This window comes from Ictalurus furcatus, chromosome 21, assembly GCF_023375685.1.
Source record: "Ictalurus furcatus strain D&B chromosome 21, Billie_1.0, whole genome shotgun sequence".
In the NCBI taxonomy this organism is placed as follows: Eukaryota; Metazoa; Chordata; class Actinopteri; order Siluriformes; family Ictaluridae; genus Ictalurus; species Ictalurus furcatus.
Window position 1 is genome coordinate 5,929,015 of NC_071275.1, and position 24,207 is coordinate 5,953,221.

Consider the following 24,207-nt stretch of genomic DNA (forward strand, 5'->3'; position numbering starts at 1 on the left):
ATTACAAACACAATTACAAACCATCAGCTAAACATAAAAACTATTACTATTACCACTATTGGTCCTTAATGCTATCCACTAGACCTAACATGCCACCAACAGAAGGAAGTAAATTACCAGTAAAGACCCACACATAGTTTCAATTAAAACCAATACAATTCCCACTATAACTATTAAAACCATTACAGTTTCTATGAGGGTTTCTGTTGGAGTTTTTTTCAGCAGGGTTTGGTTTGTGCAATTTTTTGTTGTATGGAATATTTTATTTGTTAATTTACACAACACGCATCATGTAAATATTGATATTCCCCACAGTTTTTCTCATTTCTCTGCCTTTACATTGTCCATGTAAAAGATAAGATATGCTAGTTCACTCAGTCATTATTCTGTTATTAGCTACCTTCAATGCAGCTGTAACTTTGTGTTGCCTAGCAATGGTGTTCTCACAATTTTACCTACTTGGAAAAAGTATTAAAGTGTATGTATGCCTTACATTTTGAAAGGATGAATTTACAACTCATCCTCATGCTCTGCTTGTGCTTGGAGATTCGGAACTTTAAAAATATTCTAAACCTATTCAAACCAGATCAAAATGTTGTCGTCTTTACCAAGTTTACGAGAAGATTGTGTACTATACTGCCTCGTTTCTCAGCTCATAGTTGTAATGTTATAACACAAAGTTGATGTGCATTTAGAGCAGATCCCAACAGACATTTAATTGTTCATTTCAGCCATTAGCTAGTTTGTGGGTGCTGTCTATAATACCCAGTTGCCTAGCAACAGCACTCTGTCAACTTTAACCATTTGAATGGATGGTGTATCCTGTTTTCATATTCCCAGGTTGAGAGAACGAAATTCAGAATTCAATTTGAATGTGCTAGTAGTTAAATAAAATTTGCTAAATAAGATTGGCAGATTTGATCGGTTATGAGTAATCAAGGGCGCACGGTGGCTTAGTGGTTAGCACGTTCGCATCACGCCTCTAGGGTTGGGGGTTCCATCACGGCCCTGTGTGTGCAGAGTTTGCATGTTTTTTGCTGCGGGGGTTTCCTCCGGGTACTCCGTATGGAGTATGGTAGGCTGATTGACATGTCCATGGTGTATGAATGGGTGTGTGAATGTGTACGTGAGCCCTGCAATGGATTGGCTCTCCAGGGTGTACCCTGCCTTGTGCACAGTACTCCCTGGGATCGGCTCCAGGTTCACCGTAACCCAGTAGGATAAGCAGTATAGAAGATGGATGGATGTATGGATGGATGGATGGATGAGTAATCAAAATATACACTCCAGTCGAAATATCCACATATCAGAAAATAATGGGTTTTGGAACAAACTCTGTTTTCTGTTTTTGCATTCTTGCATCATTCAATGATGCCGTCTCCAACATTTTCCAAAAATGTATATGTACAGTCATACAGAGTTGCATGTCTTTCTGAATGTCATACAAAAAGTCATAGATTTGTTTATCCAGTCCTGGTTTATGTGGACAGGGATTGCATGAAGGGAGATGAGACGGAGAACAAGAAGATTGGCTGCACCGTCAACTTGCTAGTGAGTTTATATTCTGCCAACCCCTTTCACTTACAGTGGTGCTTGAAAGTGTTTTATAGAATGTTCTATATATCATCAGATTTTCACACAATTTCTAAAAGTAGAAGACGGCTTGCCATCATTGATGGAATGATGAATTCTGAATTATACCAGCGAATTTTAAAGGAAAATCTGTCTGTGAACTAAATCTCAAGAGAAATTGGGTCATGCAGCAAGACAACGGCCCTGAGCACACAAGTCGTTCTACCAAAGATTGGTTAAAGAAGAATAAATTTAATGTTTTGGAATGGCCAAGTCAAAGCCTTGACCTTAATTCAATAGAAATGTTGTTTAAGGACCTGAAGCAAGCAGTTCATGTGAGGAAACCCACCAACATCCTTGAGTCGAAGTTGTTCTGTACTGAGGAACGGGCTAAATTTCCTCCAAGCTGATGTGCAGGACTGAGGAACAGGCTAAAATTCTTCCAAGCTGATGTGCAGGACTGAGGAACGGGCTAAAATTCCTCCAAGCTGATGTGCAGGACTGATCAACAGTAACAGGGAATGTTTAGTTGCAGTTATTGCTGCACAAGCAAGTCACACCACATACTGAACGCAAAGGTTCACATACTTTTGCCACTTACAGTTGGGATGCAATTGGATAATTTTCCTCAATAAATAAATAACCAAGTACAATATTTTTGTCTCATTTGTTTAATTGGGTTCTCTTTATCTACTTTTAGGACTTGTGTGAACATCTGATTATGTTTTTGATCATATTTATGCACAACTGCTAGGAGTGACTAGCTAACATTATCTCATTGACTATTTTGAACATTTAACGCTTATTGTTTATTAGTAAAATTAGCATTTTCAGGTTGTTTCCTTTTCAGCTATTCCTTTGTGATGATGGTTTGTATTTCGCAGAACTTCTATAAGTCTGAGATCAACAAAGAGGAGATGTACATCCGCTACATTCACAAGCTTTGTGACATGCACCTGCAGGCTGAGAACTACACAGGTAAGCGAAACACACTATCCGAAAATGTAGCAGATGTATCAGATGTTGCTTTGTGATAACTTTATATCATTATTACTTTCTAAATAAGACCTAACAGGTCTTAGACCAAACCTGACTTCTGTGTATATGAGCTACTTGTGAAGAGAATTAAATTTTAGACAGCTCTGCCACTCATGACCCTGAAAGGCAGTTTTTCAAAATCATATTTCTATTCCAAAGATTATGTTTGGTTAATTCTGATCTGAGAGTGAAATGTAAAATGGTAAATGGTGCACTTATATAGCGCTTTTATCCAAAGCACTTTACATTGAGTCTCATTCACCCATTCACACACACACTTGCACACCAATGGTAGCAGAGCTGCCATGCAAGGTGCTAACTTACCATCGGGAGCACCTTGGGGTTCAGTGTCTTGCCCAAGGACACTTTGGTATGTGGAGTCATGTGGTCCGGGAATTGAACCGCCAACCCTACGATTAGTGGACAACCTGCTCTACTACCTGAGCCACAGCCGCCCAAATGTCCATGTGAAATAAAAACTTGTAGTGTTGAATGGTTGCGCATATCATCATCAATCTGTCGGGTTGCCCCACAGAGGCGGCGTTTACTCTGCTCCTCTACTGGGAGCTGCTGCAGTGGGAGGATCGACCCCTGCGGGAGTTTCTGCACTACCCGGCTCAGAGCGAGTGGCATCGCAAAGAGGATCTTTGCCGCAAGGTCATCCACTATTTCAACAAGGGCAAGGTAGGACACACACACATACACATTCATACGCAAAACACATTTCCTGCAACATTTGACATTCAGGACCTCTGAATTGAGATTTATTCATTGTATGCAAATAGGTTACGTTGCAGTAAAGCAACAAATCCTAATGATTGGCTTGATTAAGGTCCTCAGACCAATCCTATTGTCTAGGGTGGAAGTATTTAAAAAATTAATATTTACACCACTGCCAACCTCCCGGTATATTGCGAGGGAGCCCAGAATTTTAACATCAGAATACATCGACTTATCACTCAATAATAACATATCGAAAGAGAAGTATACTTTTACTCCTAATAACAATAGCAGATGAGCTAATCGACATATGAATCTGGGTTGACAGTCCATCCCTCCTTCCCCATCTCACTCTCATCTTCACTGATTTCCCCACTTAATAAGATAAACTAATGCAGCGGCCTCGCGTTCACGCTTTCTGGCAAAAATGCGAATGTGAAATAACTCTATCAGTGTAGTATATTTGGATATACAGTGCTGATTTCTTCTTGTTTTTGTGTATATCTCATACTAACTTGTTTCAGAATTAAAACAAAATCTAATATAAAGCCTAGGCAACCTGAGTAAACACAAAATACAGTTTTTAAGTGGTAATGTTATTTATTGAAGCAAAAAAGTTATCCAATTCCAACGGGGCCTGTGTGAAAATGTATTTGCCCCCGTAGTTACTAATTTCCCAAATCTATGAAACTGCATTCATAATGCAGTTCAGCCACTGATCTATGTATATATTACTGGATAGCTCATAGAATTCTAAACTGACAGCAGTAGGTGAAGCCACCGGAAGTGCTCTGGCAGCCATTTTACGATTCCCTACCGACAGAGGGCACCACTGCTAACGGACGAAAAGTGTCGAGATGACCCGAAGTGCTGTTTTTTACTGCAAAACAACGTTGCCGAAGGATGTGGCAGAAGTGCCCACAGGTTGTAATTTATACAGACCATGTACCTGTTAAGCACAAATGTGTCGTTATTCCCGTGCAGAGTGGGGATAATGATCATAATCTTTAATAATCTACAGTAAAAGTACAACATCAAAGTGTATAAAATACCCCCGTTTTAAAGCAAAAGCACCCAATAGTGTTTTTACAGAGATTTCACTCCATGTTTGTAGAATATCAGCTTTGTGGTCAAAAGTTAAGAACAGAGCTTAGCAAGAACTACAACAGCAATATTCTCTATATACAAATATCCACTGTATTTTTATCATTGTTTTATGGAAGAGTGATGGGGTGAAAACCACTGCTAACTCAGAAGAACATTAAGGCTTGTCAGAATTTTGCCAAAACATACCTTGATTATCCTCACACCTTTTTGGAGAATTTTCTGTGGACTGATGAGTCGAAAGTGGAACTGTTTGTAAAACAGGGGTCCCATTACATCTGGTGTAAACCAAATACAGAAAAGAACATCATAGCTACAGTCAAGCATGGTGGTGGAAGTGTGATGGTGTGGGGATGCGTTGCTGCTTCAGGGCCTGGGCAACTTGCAGTAATTGAGGGAAACATGAATTCTGCTCTCTACCAGAAAATCCTAAAGCAGAATGTCCGGTCTTCAGTCTGTGAATTGAAACTCAAGAGGAACTGGATTATGCAGCAAGACAATGATCCAAAGCATTGTAGACTAAGTCCTAGTCCTATAAGTCAGTGAAAGACTGATCTCCAGTTATCGGAAGTGTTTGGTTGCAGTTATTGCTGCTAAAGTTGGCACAAATAGATTTTATGTTTAAGGGGTTAATTAGTTTGCTTCAATAAGAAAATAATTCAATTTAAACTGTATTGTGTGTCTTCTCAGGTTGCCTTTATTTTATGTTGTATTTCGTTTGAAGATCTAAAATTATTTAGTAAGAGCTATACACAAAAATAGTAAAATCAGGCCAATACTTTTTCACATCATTGTAGTTAGTATATACCCTGGACGTGTCAAATCCAACACGTTACAACTAATTGTAATGGTAATGATAATTAGAAAGTGATTAAAACCACTGGTTTTACGTAAGAAACATACCAGTGAATGTTACCACACAATGTTGATTATTTCAAAACACTAATCAACACCTTGTAACCAGATTTAATAATTAAACATGACTGTGGCCTAATAAATATGTAATACTTACATTATTTAATTATCTCTCAAACACGGAGTTATTTGCAGAAATTATACTACAAATTGAAAACAATTCAGCTACTATCATTTCGTTTCTATCATATCGCCCACCTGATATTTTTTTTCCACACATACAGTACTGTGAATTACTTTTTCATATTTGTTGCAAATTTGCTCTTAACTTACATTTGCATTTAGAATGTCTTAAGTAATATTATAACCATTTAATGGGCCGTTCATGGCTGAATAGTGAATAGCACACACTAGTAATGTAGGAATTTATCATGCTGGCATTTTAAGGATTTATTTCACGTCTTTGCCCTTCGCTAGACTTGGTTGTCATGACTACAGGCGTAGGGAGTCTATGAGAAAGGGCCTTGTTTATATCTGAGAGCCTTCGGAGTGAGAAAACAGGGGGATTGTTTATGGGCTAGGAGGAGAGTTGGGACCGTGGTGTATAGCATAGCATTAAGATTATACATGTCCTGTATATGAGGGAGGGAGGGAGAGAAGGAGGGGGAGAGAGAGAGAGAGAACTCTTGGGGTAGCATCTTAGTAAGTTTTGTGAAGCTTCAATAAGAGACTTACTTTCTGTGCCTGCTTGAGTCTCAATCCTGTATTGTGCCTGCAAGAAAAAACATTCTATTACATGGATGGTTTGACCAATAAGGGTAATATTGTGGCTAAAAATTATTTATAACATACTCTATATGGCCAAAGGTTTGTGGACACCTGACCATCACACTCATATCTGCTTTTTGAGTGTCCGATTGCAGGTGTAATCCCGTTTTTTGCAGTTAAAATAACCTCCACTCTTCTGGGAAGGCATTCCACTAGATTTTGGAGCGTGGCTGTGGGGATGTATGCTCATTCAGCTACATGAGCATTAGTGAGGTCAGGCACTGATGTTGGGTGAGGAGGCCTGGAGTGCAGTCATTATTCCACAACATCCCAAAAGTGTTCAGTGGGGTTGAGGTCAGGGTTATGTGCAGATCACTCAAGTTCTTACACACCAACCTTGAAAAACCATGTCTTCATTTAATAGTAACACCCGTACTCCTTCTCATTCCTGGAATTATCCAATCAGCCAATCCAGTTTCCAGTCCAGTTTGGGTGACCCTGTTCCCATTGTAGCCTCAGATTCTTGTTCTTGGCTGACAGGAGTGGACCCCAGTGGATGTGTTCATCTGTCTGTTGTAGCCCATCCACATCAAGGTTGTGCATTCTGAGATGCTTTCGCTCAACACAGTTTTTAAAGAGTGGTTATTTGAGTTACTGCATCCTTCCTTTCAGCTCGAACCAGTCTAACTATTCTCTTCTGACCTCTCTCATTAACAAGGTGTTTCCACCCACAATTCTGCCTCTCATTGGACTTTTTTTTATTATTATCGTATCATCACTATCATAACTAATTATCATAACTGTTCTTGCTCTGGGTAATGAATAAACATCTGCAAAATTGAATGCCCACAATGTCCTGTCGCTGTTAATTACATTGTGTCTTTTTCAGCTTAACCTTGCACTCAGTTGTGTTCTATACGAATGAGTCGAAATTACAGTGTTTGGTTTCCCAGTAGAGTCATTGCACTGATCAAATATCCACAACACCCTTTCACACTGTACTTTTGGGAATCTGGGACCTGTTTGAGTAAATGTACTAGATAGTAATGTATCTAGGCTTGCTGTCTGTCAAAGAAGAGCTTAAAAGTACATCCATAATGAATGCACAAGTGTGTAATGTGGCTATAAATGATACATCTAAGCCAAAATCACTTTGCCATGTGCTCTGTCCTCAGTGCTGGGAATATGGGATTCCTTTTTGCCGAGAGCTTGCCTTACAATACGAATCCTTATACGACTACCAGAGCCTCAGTTGGATACGGGTGAGTCCAAACTGAATACGAATTGAGTTAGTATGAGCAAAGCTGCATAAAGTTATTTTAAGTGTGCGAACTTAGACTTTGAGTTTTGGGTTTTCAGCATTTATGTGTGAGAATAAAAATCATGAATGAGGCAATGTTGAGAAGATATTGGCCTTTTTTGTTTTATAGAAAATGGAAGCAGCCTACTATGATAACATTATGGAGCAGCAGAGACTGGAGCCCGAGTTCTTCAGGGTGGGCTTTTACGGTCGAAAATTTCCTTTCTTCCTCAGGGTAAGCTTGTGTAATCGTTTTCTCTGACTCTGTTAATATTTATATCCATGACCAATGTGCCAGCGCGAGTGCTGTTATTTTCCCCCGACGCCACAGGTTACGTTAACAGGCAAAAGGAGTTCAATTTAAATCCAATTTTAATACGGGAAAAGTCTTTTCATTGGCACAGGAAAGTTGCTTTAATGTTGAATATAGATTTATTTATTTTTTGCTTGGCACAGAACAAGGAGTTTGTTTGCCGTGGGCATGACTACGAGAGGCTTGAAGCCTTCCAGCAGAGGATGCTGGGAGAATTCCCACAAGCAATTGCCATGCAACATCCCAACCAACCAGATGAGGCCATTTTGCAGTGCGATGCCCAGTGTATCCTTCAGCAATGAAGAGAAAATGGGATATCTGTAGGGATATGGTGGACTTTTGAAATGTAATAAGTGCAATATTATGCCTGTTAGTATTCCGTAGTATTATTAGTATTTCAATAATTTTAGACCACGAATCTCCTCAATAATATATAGTACATTTCCTACAGTGTAAATCCTATTTGCTATATTCAAACAAAGGTTTGAAACTCGAAAATTTCCTTGACGCAAAGCCTCCCAGACTTGCAGATCTATGCTGTATCTCCAGTTCCAGAAAATGTAGAAGTGCTTCAGATGGACCGTGTGCCTGACCGAATTAAAAGCTTCTACCGAGTGAACAACGTGCATCGCTTTCGCTACGACCGACCCTTCCACAAAGGTCCCAAAGACAAGGACAATGAGTTCAAGGTAAAATAAAATGTCGACAAGTCAGGCTGTATTCAGAGTATACAGGAAGGTATTTCTGAATTGAATGCATTCCTTCATCTGGCCAATACCTGAAGGTAGCATACATGTATTCTTTAAAAAATTATTTTAATTTTTTTTTTATCACAATCAGCCAGTTATGGGTTGTTGTGTCATGATGAGATTTTTGAGGGAAGATGGCGATTCAGCCAGCTAGTCTCACGTCTCTCATTACGAATAGCAGCTCGCAGCTCTAGGTTGCATACTTCCGTGTTGTCTAGTGTTTGTTTACGTTGCCATGTGTGTTTTGTTTGGGTTCATATCTTGTATCCTCCCAAGTCTTGTCATTGGTTGACTCCCTACTGTGTCATGATTATTCTACCTGTTTTCAGTTTGCCCCTTGATTAATTTGTGTATGTAAACCCTTGTGTTTCTTTGTTCAGGGCGAAGTAACGCTCAGTGTGTCCATACCTGACTTTACCAAGTCGTTTATTCTGTGTGCTTAGATTCTGGTTTTGAACTTGTTTTGTTAGCCTGGCTTTTGGATTTGTCCTACGATTGTTTTTTGCTCATCACCTGACCTCTGCCTGTCTACTGTTTGTCTTTGACATACATTTTTGGATTTGTTAGCCCGTTCCTTTTAATAAAAGGCTAAACTGCAACTGCATCCTCTTCAGACTCCATTTCATGACAGCTAGCTCGATCATTTTATTTGGAACATTAAGAAAGCAAAGGGTGTGCACTAATTAAAACAAGTGACAAACTGCATGTGTATAAAAAAATAGAAAAATAAAACAATATTAAAATAAACAATATATAAAGTATGTACTCTTTTTGTGTAGAAAAATTACATACTTTTTAGTGTGTATCAAAAGAGTATGCAAAATTTACCATTTTTTAATGATAAACATGCTACTCTTTTTACACAACATCCAACCACTAATCTTACATGACAATAAAAAAAAAAAACTGTGGTTAGTGCTTAACATTTAAGTTCTTACACTTACTGTAAATACTGAAGACACAGCACTGAAGTTACACTCATTCGCAATGTTCGCAGGTCGGAAATAGTAGACCAGCTGGGTACATTTGGGATACTCATTTCAACATAGTGCTATTTGGGACACACTAATTCTAATCTCGGATACTACTTAGGATGAATAGTGGGCGAATTGGGACGCAGCAATAGTCTTATTATCTAGTGTTATTATCCAAGTCCAAAAATGTGACAAGTTACAAGAGTAAAGTGTCCGTGACTGAACGTATATAAAATGAAAAAATAGGTGAAAATGTTTACACTTTGGTTCTAAGCTACAAGTTTGATTCTTAAGGATACAAGTCATGTGTTATGACTTTGCAAATGTGTGACTTTCTACTCAATGATACTGATCATTACTGGCAACAAATTCCTTTTTCATGTTATCGTGTTCTTTCAATTAAACTCTCTTTATTGTGTAATGTTATTTACATTCAGACTGACCACTCTTTAAGAAAGAAGCAGTGTCTTCATCCTTAGAATCTATTACAAAGCTAACCGTTATTACTAGATAGAAACTTGTATCTATTACTAGCTAGAAATCTTAGCGAACTTATCTTCTTATTAAAGTCATAAAATGAGTAAATATTCTATGACTGCATTTTCCATCACCAAATTTTAACACCATGTTTAGTTAAAATTAACGTGCAGATAACTTGGTCATGATGGCCATTCAACCAGTTCTTTAATTCTCATTGGTATGTTAAGAACCTCAATATTGAGTAAGAGAAAATTTTGTGAATTTCGTAGTCCCTTAATTTCTAGTTTCCCTGTCACCTTGCTGGTTTGAGAGTTTCCTAGTTCTCCTATTGATAGTTGCTAGTATTTTCTGGTTTGTACCTCTGCCTTCCTCTTACGATCATAATAATGGATTTGTCTGATCACCCCATGTGCATGTCCTTATGTGTCTTATGTATATTCTTATCATGCTAATGGAAAATGGCTTAATAAACATGACAAGCATCCACTGGGTTGCAAAAGTTGTGTTTCTGTGTCATCTTTGCAGAGTTTGTGGATCGAGAGGACCACACTTATCCTCACACATCCCCTGCCGGGCATCTCTCGTTGGTTTGAGGTGGACAAGAGAGAGCTGGTCAGTGGTTCCTCCTTCGCTTTTATGCTATTGCCTTTTAGAATAGAATTGCAAGGATCTTGAGCGAAAACATTTGTTTTGGTGTTGTGAATCAAATTAATTGAATGAACGAAAACCAAAAGAATTGAACTGAATCGAATGGAATCAAATCCTTGGGGGACATGTAATTAATATTAATTAATAAGATAAATTCCCGTTTTATTATATTGTCTGTTGGAATAGAATCTTAAAGCTTTATGTCTTGAGGGAAAAATGTATTTTCCACTGTTGAATTGAATTGAATCAATTTGATTTGAATCCAATTTGGATCAAATACAATGTCATTGAATCAAATCAAGTCATTTTGAATTCCTAGGAGACAAGTAACTGATCCTAATGTTTGGATAAATTCCCAGGTTATTTTAAACCCAACAGTGTTTCCATTCATGTATTTTTATATAAATTTTGGGATATTGCATTAAAATAACGCTGGATTGAAACACCAGATGCAAATAAAATCTCAATTTTGTTCTCTTGAACACATCGGGATGGAAACGGTGCTTTATTCGCAAATGTTTTTTGTGATATTAGATAAGATTATTATTTTTGATTATTATTATCACATAAGATAAATTTGGATGGAAACATAGCTAATTATAAGTTGTACAATAGATGGCAAATCCACGTGAAATTTACTTTAATTACTGCAGCAACAATGCATAAGTGCAGAATTTTTTTTCGTAAGCTATCAATCAAGTTTTTTAATTCATTAGACATGAAAACCAAAACAATTGTTTGTGCATATTGTGTATAATTGTGTTTTTTGCTAAATTATAATAAAATTTCAGCAGCAGCAATGTGGATTAAACTGTACAAAGTGGGTTCACATTATAGCTGCATTAAGTATAAAAGTAATATAAACGTAAATGCAAGTGGTTTTATTTATTTATTTTATTTTATACTTTAAAAGTACTAGAGCTGTGTTTGCAAGTGCTGTTACCTGTAAACCTTTCATTTCCCCACTAGGTTGAAGTGAGCCCGCTGGAGAATGCCATCTCCGTGGTGGAGAATAAGAACCAGGAACTGCGCACTTTAATCAGCCAGTACCAGCACAAGCAGCTGCACGGCAACATTAACCTACTTAGCATGTGTCTCAACGGAGTGATTGATGCAGCTGTCAACGGAGGCATCGCTCGCTACCAGGAGGTGAGAAATCCAGCAAAACAGGCTCTGCTCATGCCTGCTATTATCAAACAGCCATGTTTTTGTCACATCTCCAAGCCTTACAATTAACTTTGAAAGACAGATTAGCTACAAATAAGCTTTAGCTGAGTTTGTGATTAAGCAAAATGCTGAGAAAGTAAGTAGATTGCAAATGCTGGGAAATATGAGCATTAATGTGAAGAGCTCAGGTTCGAGCCAATATACAATATACCGCAATAACATATGCAGCAGTTCAGCTACCCGCTTAAAATGTCTCTTTTCAAATAAGTCTTTATTTGGTTGCAGTATGAGATGAAAATAAAATGGAAAAAAAAAAACGTCCAAAATGTTTAAACAGTATATGTGTGTGTGTGCATGCATTAGGCTTTAAAAGTCTGTCAAGGAACTTTTTCATTTAACTAATATAATTTTAAATGTTACATCATTATATAATAACCTAAACTTATAGTATATTCACAAATTTCGTATTTAAAGGAGTAGCCGATACCAAAATGTCAACAATTCAATGTTTTCCACAAATGTGTTTAATTACCTAAAATGTGTTGCATCGCATGTTGCTAAACTGGTAGCTATAAGCTTTTCTTATTATCTTCTTAGCTATATTAGCCTTGTAGCTCCTATGTAAAACTTAAAATATCAAAATATGTCTTCTCTAATCAACCATATAAGCATTAGGTACGTTAACTTCAGAATTGTAAAACATGACGAAGCACGAAGTTATAGGAAAATAATCACCGGCAGGGTGGGGTGATGCAATAACAGCACATCTCGAAGTATATTATTCCATTAGAGAACTTTGCCAGTGATTACAATTTTTTATTAAAGAACAACACACCATCATTTTTTATCCATTTATAGTTACAATTGTATTGTAGAACATCCATGAAACAAGTTCCATTTATCACTTACATTAAAGTAGCTATAAACATTCATCTCCTAACTAGCCTCTCTTTCGTGTTTCTCTTGAAGTTAATAAGACAAACAACGCAGTTTGCTTGTCAGGTTACCGAGAAACCACAAAACCCAATGTGTCGAAAAATTTATAGCTTTACGTCTGTCTTTTATAAAGCTGCCACTGACACTGGAGACTCCTTACATAAATGATGAATAAACGTCTCTTTACAAAAAAACTTCTGTTAATGTTAATAAGTGTCCTCACACAAGTCTCTGTGACTTAGCTGTTACTATAGAAACAATAATATATTAGAATGAGTGTATTAAACTAAACCTTGCAGGCAAACTATTGTCTGATTTGCTGTTATAGAAAATGAATCGACACCATCTGACCAATTAAATTCAAAAGATAAACTAATTCAGGTGAATAAATTATAACTATAAACTCTTGCATCGATTTTTTTAGGCATTCTTTGATAAAGAATACATCTCCACTCACCCAGAGGACACAGAAAAAATCACTCAGCTCAAGGACCTCATGCAAGAACAGGTGAATACGGAAATCTCCGCACATGATCCTCTCAAGTTAAACAGCCTAAAATATTTGGATATGATCATATAGTCAGTATAATATGGTGGGTCATGTTTTAGGTCCACATCCTGGGTGTAGGGCTGGCGGTCCATGAGAAACTGGTGCACCCGGAAATGCGTCCTCTACACAAGAAGCTGATAGATCAGTTCCAGATGATGCGGAGCAGTCTGTGCCATGTGAGAACTGAACATTCATTCATTACTGTGCCACTGCTAACCTTCAGCTCATGACGATAGGTGTACGAACATGACTTTGTGTGTATGTGTGTGTATTCAGTGCAGTATGTTTGTGTGTGTTCTGCAGGGTTTGCCTGGCTTGGACAGACTGAGTGCAGCCTGCTCTGGACCCAGCAACCCACGAGCCATCCTCCCGTCCCATAATCCTATGAGCCCAGAGAGCATCAAACTCATGCACAGACACAGGTGATCAGAACACACACACACGTCTTACTATCCTTGTGAGGACCTTCCATTGATGTAATATTAATGCAGCTAATTAATGCTATACCTACACCTAAATCTAACCCTATCCTTAACCACAGTAACCAAAAAAAGCTCTTTTGGCTCTCAGTTACTGGTCCTCAGTAAGATATAAAAACATGCACCATGTTACTAGATTCCAATCCAATTCCACTGACAAATTTGAAAGAATTATGTGTTTATAAAGGGAATTATAATGGGATTTCTTACTTTGACTTTAAGTTTCATCATATTATATTAGTCTCTGTCTCATCGCCGAAGGAAAGTCTCATCATCGTCTCTCCACTTGACTGATCTCTGTTCACGCTAACATTGGTGGGGAAATAATGGCTGATTAATTCAATCAATACTGACCTAATAGATCATCAGATTTTCACACACGTCCTAAAAGTAGATCAAGAGGACCCAATTTAACAAATGAGACAAAAATTATTATACTTGGTCATTTATTTATTGAGGAAAATGGTCCAATATTACATATCCGTGAGTGGCCATTCCAAAACATTAACTTTATTCTTCTTTAACCATTCTTTGGTAGAATGACTGTGGTTAGTGTCATTGTCTTGCTTCATCACCCACTTTCACTTGAGATTCAGTTCACGGACAGATGTCCTGCTATTTTCCTTTAAAATTCAGTGGTATACTTTAGAATTCATTGTTCCATTAATGATGGCAAGTTGTCCCGGCCCAGATGCTGCAAAACAGGCCCAAACTATGATACTACCACCACCATGTTTCACAGATCAGATAAGGTTCTCATGCTGGAATGCAGTGTTTTCCTTTCTCCAAACAGTATGGCTTGCTTGGTAGTGAAAATACACCATGTGTTCAAAAGTATGTAGACGCCTGATCACGACCCCCATACATGGGCCTTCCCCAAACTTTTCCCAAGCTTTTTGTCTAGAATGTCTTTATATGTTGTAACATTATAATTTCCCTTCACTGGAACTAAGGTGCTGCAGCCCAAATCTGTCCAGCATGACAATTCCCCGAGCACGAATCAAGGTCTATAAAGACATGGTTTGCCAAAGTTGGTTTGAAAGCACTCAAGTGGACTGCACAAGGCCCTGACCTTAATTGAACACCTTTAGGATGAATTGGAATGCCAACTGCATGCAAGGCCTCCTCACCGGACATCAGTGCCTAACTAATGCTCACTAACCTCACTAATGCTCTTGTGGCTGAATGGGCAAATCTTCAAGCAACATCCCAAAATCTAGTGGAAAGCCTTCCCAGAAGAGTGGAGGTTATTATAGCAGCAAAGGATGGACCAACTCCATAGTAATGCCATAACTTTGGAATATAATGTTCCACAAGCAGATATGGGTGTCATGGTGAGGTGTTCGCATAGTTTTATATAGTGTAGCTACAGCATGGAGGAGTATGGGTAATTTATTGATCCAAGTTGAGCCACCCTGTCCAGTTTCAGGTTCAGTCATGTAGGTTTTGAACTATGAAATAAGCCAATCCATCATTTTCTCATGAGCACACCGTACCCAATGTGTTCCTCATGACTCATACACTCTCACTGACATTGATCTCCACTCTCCACTCATTACTCTTTCACTCTTCTTCTCTCTGCTCTATTTTGTCCCTCTCCTTCCACCGTCATTTTTTTGTGTTCTTTATTCATTCTCCTCCATGTTTTGGCCATGACATTCTATTACACCACTTTTTATTTTGTATCCACTGGCATTTCTTTGGTCTCTTATAACAATCCCTACCCTCCTCACTGTTCCACCCCTTTGGTCTACTGTTTCCATCTCCAAAACCATCACCTTTTTCTGTTCCCCACACTGTCATATCCTGCCATACCTCCTTCCCCACCATTCCCCTCCATCTCGCCCTCTGCAGCCCATCTTTGTCTCGTACCGTGCGTCACTCCTCGTCTTCCCTCTCCTCCAGTGAGACGGGGAACCTCCTCATCCTCACTGACGGAGTGCTGATGGAGCATCCTGAAGAGCTCTACCGCATGCAGGTCAGTCCACATGTGCCTTAAAGTGAACCAGAATGTATTTGAAGACCAGAGTTTTATTTTTATTTTGAATAATAAACTGTTGACTCTCCAGCCCAGTCCCTCGACGTCCAGCCTGAGCTCTACTCACTCCGCTCCTCCTCAGATGATCAACTCGGGCCCCGGCAGCATCCGAGGTGAGCTGGACACCACTAACACCAAGGAAGAAAATAGTATCTTAGATCTTGGCATGTATATCAAAACTGTTAAGGGTCAGAACATGCTACAATCAAAGCACAGTGCATGAATGAAGAGCATTATATACATATGTCTTTGAATTAGAAAATTTAACGGTACACACTTTAAAGTAGAACATTAAATGTGGACATCCATTCGCCATCACCAAACCCTGGTGCCCTATCACCGCTTTTCTCCACCTTCCCCACACACTGACATCCTGCCATACCTACTCCCCCACCATTCCACTCCATTTGAAGGAGAAAATTTAAAGCTACACAGTTTAAAGTAGAACGTTAAATGTGGACATGCAGTGAAGATATTTGAATAGAGAGTAAGTGGTGAGCAGGTTTGACATATCGCTCTCTCTTTCTCTGTGCAGTCGGTTCTCCATCACTGCCTGATCGATACAGGCACAACCGCGAGATGCTGATGCTACTGCCAGCGCATCGAGATCGGCCCAGCAGCGCCATGTACCCCAACCTCAGTGAGAATGGACAGGTATGTAGACGACAAGAAAAAAAAATGACACACAGATACATGCAGCTTCACATGGCTGATTTTCTCAACCAATTATGGTATGGATAAGTCACAATATAATAATCCAACATCAGTTTTTAATATAAGAGGACAACAGTAAATGGCATATTAACACTACAATGGCAGTCCATATAATACACAATTTGATTAGGAAGACTGCTGGGTAATCTACAAATACAATTCTTTCTTTTTTACCTCAAAGTAGAATAATCTAGTTGTTTTTTTTTTCTTGTAGTGTGCTCTGCAACTTAAATATATATATATTTATTTCTAACGTTCATACCGATATAGAACACTCATCACAGTATAATAAACCTTGTACTTATCCTTCATTTTCCATTTACTTTTACTTGTTTTGACTTGTGCTTTTGTTTTGGTTTGGGTTTTGGTCCTGTCTCTGTCTCTGCATACCTATCGTGGTCACCTGTTTGCTGTTAGTCCTTAATTAATTCGTCTGTTTATATTTGTATAATGTTGAGGTCATAAGCCTTAGAGAATCTGCAAAAATATTAATAATTATATTTTTAAAAAAAAGAGGGGTCATAAAACTTGCATTTTGTTTTTTTTATGTTATTATTTTGTCTTCTGGGAAATATGTAAGTACTAAATGAAAAAAATAAGATCTTTAAACAAAATAATACACTGATCATCCTGTTCAAAATATTACAGCCCCTGCCTTTTGATGGACTTTGTTGCTTTCTTGAGCATCAGTGTTTGCACCTTTTATATATATATATATATATATATATATATATATATATATATATATATATATATATATATATATATATATATATATATATTACGAGTGTACGAGTCCCTCAGTCGTCCTCAGTGTGAAAAGATGGATCTCAACATCATATAGTCTGTTGGAAAGGAGTCTAATATGCAGAAGATGCTGGAAAAGCAAAGAATGTGCCGGACCTGGAGGATTTTTCTGAAGAACAGTGGACAGTTTAACCGCTCAGGACAAACGAGATTCATGAACAACTATCACAAAACATAAAAACAATCATTGATCATCCAGGTAACAACACACGGGATTAATAATCAAGTGTGTGTAAACTTTTGAACTGGTTCATTTGTGTAAATTCCATTATTATTGTGTCTTGTGGACTAGATGTAAACATCTGTAATGTGAAATAGCTTATTCAAGGCAGGACTAAAAAGCCAGAATGATCCCATTTTTTATGATCCCTCTTATTTATTTTTTTAATTATTAACATTTTGCAGATTCTGCAAGGCGTATGTAAACTTATGACCTCAACTGTATATTTTGTCAGTGCAACTAAAATAGATAGTTGAATGTACATTTTCACTGACTTGGTTAACTTACCTTATCATATGATTGCATTTCATTTACATGTCGTAGCATGTCTTTTTCAATATGCATTCTTGCAGCATTGACTGCATACATATATGGTCTATAGTTAATATGAACACATTTTTTTGTCTCCAGCCTACCAACCTGCAGAGGGCCTTGTTTCATCAGGTGATTGGTCCATGCAAGCCATGCAGCGACCCCAATCTCTCTGTGGCTGAAAAAGGTAGCTGTCTAGCTATCTCTCTTGTTTCTCCATGACTTTTAAACCATTAAAAATGTATAAAAAATAATCGGGATATGACTGTGCCCTGCATTTTTTGGACCTAGTGCTAATTGCAAGTATTCAGCCTCACATATCTGATATCTATTTTTATATCTCAGTTCTGTGATTCTGTCCATGGTCTCTTTATTACAGAAAATATAATGATCTATATTACATTATATGATATTATTAGGCTCCTCTTATATGACCTGACAATGATGGCCTTTTTAGCTACTAAAAAGTTCTTGAGTATCAATTTTATCAGTGGTACATAGAATTAAAGTTGATCAATCTGACTTTTTCTTTTTTTTTTAAAGTTGCTAGACGAGTTGAATTTAAGTATGTGGAAGAATTTTTTTCTTACCTCGCCCTATTCTGAGATTTATATTTCATTAATGATTATGGATTTGCCCAGTATTGTGCCTTATCATGGGACATTTCACATATTAACCACAGTGGCAGAAGTACGTAGGTCATGACCTAACCATAATATACACTGCCTAGTATAAATATTAAAGCTCAATTAAATATAATTTCCTACATTTACATTCTAAGTAGACATTATTTATTCAATAATCCTTTGTTTAATAATTCACAAGTTCAAAGGGTAGGGGTGAATACTTATACAAACATCTGTAAATATCATTTTCAAAGTCACTCCATTGTCTCCTGTGGAAGAAAAAAAAAAAAGTAGCCACAAAATATTCCCAGAACACTTTGAGTTATAATCCAATTGTTAGTTACTCCTTTCTTCTTTAGTGCTGAGTGCTCCTAGCAGTTGGAGCCTGGACAGTGGCACGAGAGATGCACTGCCTTTCCTCTCGTCCCACGTGGGGAGTGTGATGGCTCCACCAGTGCCCCCTCGCAACTTTCCTCCTGGTAAGAGAGCCCAGAGTTATGTCCAAAAAAAAAAAGTGAAAATGAAATTCAAGTATAGTGGAAGTTAGAGGAAATTAAATCGTTCGAAATATGACATGAGGCTAACAAAAAGCAATGTAGTCATGAGTGTGTGTTGTGTTCCTAAGATACAGTATATGAATGAAAACCTTTTTTTAAAAGCTGTTGGATATGCTAATGTCAGTGGTTTAGGCGATATCTTTATTATGTGGGTTCCTGAAGTGACTTTCAGGTGCAGTAAATCTCATTGCTGGTGCAAAATGAATTGATTTGCATTGGCACTGCCATGTATTTTCCACCGTTTAGTATAAGCACCACAAATTGCACATTCGTTCAGTTCACAATCCAGAAACAGACAAATTTATCTAAAGCTAAGCTATCTTGCTCTTTGAAAGATTGCTCTTTCTTTCATCCATCCTGTTAGTAAATCAGCTTGCATGATTTTGCAAATGTTTTTTATTAAATCAGGGCTGCGATGGCTGGAACCACATCAGAAGTGAAGCCTGCAAGCTTTCATCCTTGCAGATTTCCCACCACATATGAGACACAATTTCCCTTCCATGCCTTTCCTGAATGTTAAATATGCTTAGAAAGAATCCTCTCGTGTATTGAGTTCATGTGTTTTCTCCAACCTATTTTCTAAGTTATGGTGTCCTTTCCTTTAGGGCACTTCTCGATGCACTTTGATGCTTTCCAGCAGCAGATTGGTGAACTCCCCCCAGCCCTCCCTGCACGCTCCTTAAGAAAGGTACCTTTGACTAAATTTCTACTCTTTCTAGTCCTTATTATGCATGCAACTGGTGAGTTAAAACATCCTACCTTTACACCCTGTCCAAATTTCCCTGAATCCTGACTTGGTTATCATTTTGTAGATTTGTAGAAGTGCTTGAAGGTTTGTACATTTGGTTGTAAGACATCATTAAGGTCTTCTTTTCTTTCACATTGCATGGTTTATTGTTGCTACTACCACTGCACTGATTCACCGGGGTCTTTTCTCATTAGTGGTGCAATCAATAAATATGGATTTAATGAGAGCTCAGACAGACAGGTTGAAAAGCATAAATACTAGCATAAATGTAGAGATCTTTGCCATTTCTCTGCCATTTAATTAGAGCAGGCATAGGGCATGACATTTGCAAGCTGCATTAGAGAAAACTGTTTCAGACATTGGGTACAGGTGATTCAGGACATGGAAATGTTTGTAAAGGCAAAGGGTAATAAAAAAATATCATATAGGTATTAATTATCCTGGGTGGTAGTAATGCCAAGATCAATTTTTCTAGATCAAGTTCATGTCCTTAGCCGGATTTGCAAGACCATTCAACATGCACCACTGGTTTGATGTATTTAATTTCTATACTAATATTATCTGTTGTTTCAATAATATTACAAAATGGAATTTTGCCCAGGTCTTGTGTTCATTCTAATGCAGTTTCTCTTCCCCCTGGCTCCAGTCACCTCTTCACCCCATACCCGCCTCACCCACAAGTCCTCAGTCGGCCCTTGATGGTAGTAACTCCACGCTGTCGGGCAGTGCCAGCAGTGGCGTCTCGTCCCTAAGCGAGAGCAACTTCTGCCCTTCCTCATCAGATGCTCCTGCGCTGGACTCAACGCCCAGCTGCCAGACGTGGACCACAGATACTGATGAGGCGGAGACACCCCGCATCGTCCACTACAGTGTCTCTGAGCCTGACGTCCTGGACAGCCTAAAGCCAGCCCCCTGTCGCAGTCACTCAGCACCTGTGGGCGTCATGCCAGTGCTGCCTCCAGATGGGCACCACCATATCCACGCTGGGCCTGTTGGCCATTACCACCTCCATCAGCATGAGCCACCTCCAGCGCTTCCCCCAAAACCGTACCTGAGAGAAGGCTGCATCCCAGAGGAGGACTTGAGACCTGTGCCGAGACCAATGCCACGCAAGATCTCCCAACCACTGCTCACCAACAAGGAAGAGCAGGCCAAAGTGGCATGGGAGCATGGAATCAGTGAGGAGTAGAGGCGTGGCTGGAAGTGGAGCAGGTCGATTGCATGTCGAGTGGTTGAAGCTGGGTTTGGAGAATTGTAGAATTGTAGAAAGAGAGAATTTGATCTGGTTCATGTTACCTCCAACAAGACTTTTTACCAATCATCATAGGAGCCCCACTGGTCCTGATGCAAGAACTGAGTAAATCCCTTTGATGAACTTTGAAGATTATAGCGGTCTGGTTTATGCTTCATCAGAAGTGCTTCTGGGAATGGCCTCAAAAGGAACTTCTGAAAGCCTGTAATGTTCTTGGTTTTCAAAACAGTAGGAGGTTCTTCATTTTTTTTTTCAATCTGTCCATCAAATAATGGGGGCGTGCCAGTAAACAGGAATAAGTATTACGTGAAAGACATTTTGTTGTCTGTTCCACCAGAATGGTGTCTTGATTTGACATGCAGTGTATGAGGATATAGCAGTTTTTAATGTGAACTCATCTGAGACATCGACAATCTCATGTAAACTGCATGTGCAGTTTCGGGCAAGCTAATTTAAAAATTTTCATTAGATAAGCTACAAGTACTCTGAACACTGCATAAGTGCCTCCAAGCGACTGACAAGAAATATAACAGGTATTGAGTACATCACATTAAGAATATGAAGTTAAATTATATGTTAAAAATATGAAGTACAATAGTTTATTGATCATTAAAATCGTTAAGTCATTGGACTGTGCTGTTATAGGAAAAGAATCCATGCTGAACTGGAGTCATACAGCTCGAAGTGAAGCAAAGTTATTTTCCTATAACTGCATGATTACATTTTTTAACTTATTAATTAACATCACGTCACGCTCCACTATCCTTTCCCAAACTCCACTATCCTTTCCCAAACTCCACTATCCTTTCCCAAAAGACTTTCCTATACCGGAAAATTTACTGACATTACAAAGCGCTGATGCTGAAGACTCCTTCGATAAATGTTGTATAAACGTCTCCTTACAGAAAGCTTCACCATATCAACAGTTACAGGTATTCCTTTGTTAAATAACAACATGTTAATAAAAAAAAGTTCATTATTAGCCTTAGATTATGTGGAGCATAATCTAGACAAGACAAGTCTCTGTGAATTAGTTGCCACTACAGACACGATAACGTATTATTAAGATAAAACATTAATCATTTATGTTATGATTGGAAGGTCGGAGGGTTCAAGCGCCAACACTGCCAAGCTGCCACTGTTGGGCCTTTGAGCAAGACCCTTAACCCTCTCTGCTCCAGGGGCGCTGTATCATGGCTGACCCTGCGCTCTGACCCCAACTTCCTAACATGCTGGGGTATGTGAAGAAAAGAATTTCACTGTGCTGTGACCAATAAAGACTCATTAAAACTACTGTCAGAGCTCCTGTTCTAGAAAATTAATCCAAAGCTACTGAATTCAACGCTGTTTTATTTAAAAAAAAAAAAAAAAAGAAAAAGAAAAAAAAAGAAAGAATAAACATTGCAACACTGTATCTTGGACAACCTCCCTTAAAAACGAATTATGTTGAAATAGTAGCAAAATCAAACCTCCCATTCAATAGTGACTTTTCTGAAATGCCTTTTTCAGAAGTTTCAGAAGTATATTCTGAAGGAAGCATAAACCAGTCTTGAGTCCTACTAGATTCGTGCTTGCCACATTTCTACCACTACCACTACTATAATCTTTTTTTTTTTTCCTTAACGTTTTTCTAGAGAACTGTGAGGATTTTGGTTTTACTCCATTTACTCCTTTGGTAGGTGATTTTACCCCAAATGACTTACAAGTGAGATAGAATGCAATCCAAGCGTAGAGCTGGAGAGTTGGGGTTAAAGTTGACATTCAGGAAGCATTCAAACTCGCATTGGAACTCGCAACCTTCCAGACCTGGGATTTGAACTCACAAGCTTCTGGACTCTTGAGTAGAACCTTAAGCACTGAGCTCCCACTATGAAGATCTATAGTACAGTATGAAAGCATGGCAAATGTTCTCGCTAATGTTCTCGTCGACGTTAGCGGCAGTCAAAAATATTCAAAGATGTACGATTTTGTTAGGCCCGTCCCACATTCTGATATGTCTTTTAACCACTTAGAAAGGAGAGTATTCAATGTTTTAACATGTCAGTTATGTAAGTGGTTAACTGTGATTTATTTTCATTTGAAGAGTTTGAATCGACGGAGGGCATACATGTTAAATTTGTGCAAAATCTACTAATTTTGGAGGGCGAATTCACCTTTTTTTTTTTTTTTTTTTTTTTTTTTTTTTTTAAATTCTGGAAGAACCGCACTTTAGCACTTAGTTCTGGAGTACCAAAAACCTTTTGAAGTAAGTGACATTTATTTCAAAAATAAACATTTTCGTTTTGCTGAGTCATTCGGACGAGAGACTCGGGCCTTGTTTTATATTGTTATAATCACAGAAACTGTCCTAAGTCTGTGAAGTCTGACTCGAAACATTCTCATTTATCCTCCCATAACATTGACGTGACCGTCAGTATTCCTCCCCAATGTGGTACACTTTCTATTTTCGTTTAAGAATTCAGTTCTGAAATAGGAAACTCCCTGCCAATTCTCTGAGGAGTTGGCACACTGACATGGCACTAAGAGGCTTATGTACACGGCAAAGCTTCATTACACACACACGCACACTTTATTATCACGCTGCAAAAGCAAATCAGCCAACCACTCGCAGCTCAATTATCCACTTAGATGAATACGAAAGCCATTTCACAGATGTCTTTACAGCGGAACTGCTTTTGCTCGCAGCACGTTCCGCTTTATTATTTCATTTCTTTCCCTTACGTTTTTGTAAAGATGAATATATTTTTAGATAGCAATTGTAAACCTCCCTAACTTTATCTAATAAAAACCTGTATAGTAAAAATAAGACAGATAAAATTATATATTAATATTAATCCAGGGTGATGGGTGATAACATTTAAATAATGTACACTGTTATTATGCAAGTGAAGGGATTTTGACCCTTTTAGCTGCTGAAGGATGTGCAATCGCTTCCTGGTAGATACATGATGATGTGTGAGACTAGAAGATGTGATTTAATTTCATAAGACTTTTTGTACAAGTGTGCAGGTTTTCTTTATTATAGTAGGGACACAACAGTGAAATAAATGGCAGGAGTGATCTACAATGACTTTAGAAGAAGAAATGCCTCTGGACATGCATAGTTGAAATTTTTTCCACTGTTAGATTGCGTTACTTTTTTTTTTCCCCCTCAAGGATGTGATATGGAAATTTGTTATGGCTAATTCTGTAACAAATACCGAAACACATTCATTTGCAATTTTTCATATCATTGTTTTCTTTTCTTTTTTTTTTTGTATTTTGCAGTACTACAAGCTGC

At 38.2% G+C, this 24,207-nt stretch overlaps 1 protein-coding gene across 5 annotated transcripts in view; it reads left to right on the plus strand.

Moving 5' to 3' along the window:
* dock3 (dedicator of cytokinesis 3) overlaps positions 1-24,207 on the plus strand; it is a 235,807-nt gene extending 211,600 nt beyond the window's left edge. For 3 of the 5 annotated variants that reach the window (XM_053652788.1, XM_053652789.1, XM_053652792.1), the window contains 20 exons: positions 1,491-1,551; positions 2,457-2,550; positions 3,146-3,294; positions 7,233-7,319; positions 7,488-7,592; positions 7,814-7,955; positions 8,193-8,359; positions 10,399-10,485; positions 11,491-11,670; positions 13,049-13,132; positions 13,234-13,350; positions 13,478-13,596; positions 15,508-15,631; positions 15,723-15,804; positions 16,227-16,345; positions 17,844-17,931; positions 18,730-18,849; positions 19,533-19,615; positions 20,151-20,210; positions 20,322-24,207. In XM_053652788.1, the coding sequence (XP_053508763.1) occupies positions 1,491-1,551; positions 2,457-2,550; positions 3,146-3,294; positions 7,233-7,319; positions 7,488-7,592; positions 7,814-7,955; positions 8,193-8,359; positions 10,399-10,485; positions 11,491-11,670; positions 13,049-13,132; positions 13,234-13,350; positions 13,478-13,596; positions 15,508-15,631; positions 15,723-15,804; positions 16,227-16,345; positions 17,844-17,931; positions 18,730-18,849; positions 19,533-19,615; positions 20,151-20,210; positions 20,322-20,864 (2,611 nt within the window). In that variant the 3' untranslated portion in view covers positions 20,865-24,207. The remainder of the gene's footprint in view (positions 1-1,490; positions 1,552-2,456; positions 2,551-3,145; positions 3,295-7,232; positions 7,320-7,487; positions 7,593-7,813; positions 7,956-8,192; positions 8,360-10,398; positions 10,486-11,490; positions 11,671-13,048; positions 13,133-13,233; positions 13,351-13,477; positions 13,597-15,507; positions 15,632-15,722; positions 15,805-16,226; positions 16,346-17,843; positions 17,932-18,729; positions 18,850-19,532; positions 19,616-20,150; positions 20,211-20,321) is intronic. The other 2 variants (XM_053652790.1, XM_053652791.1) reach the window with 2 other exon arrangements.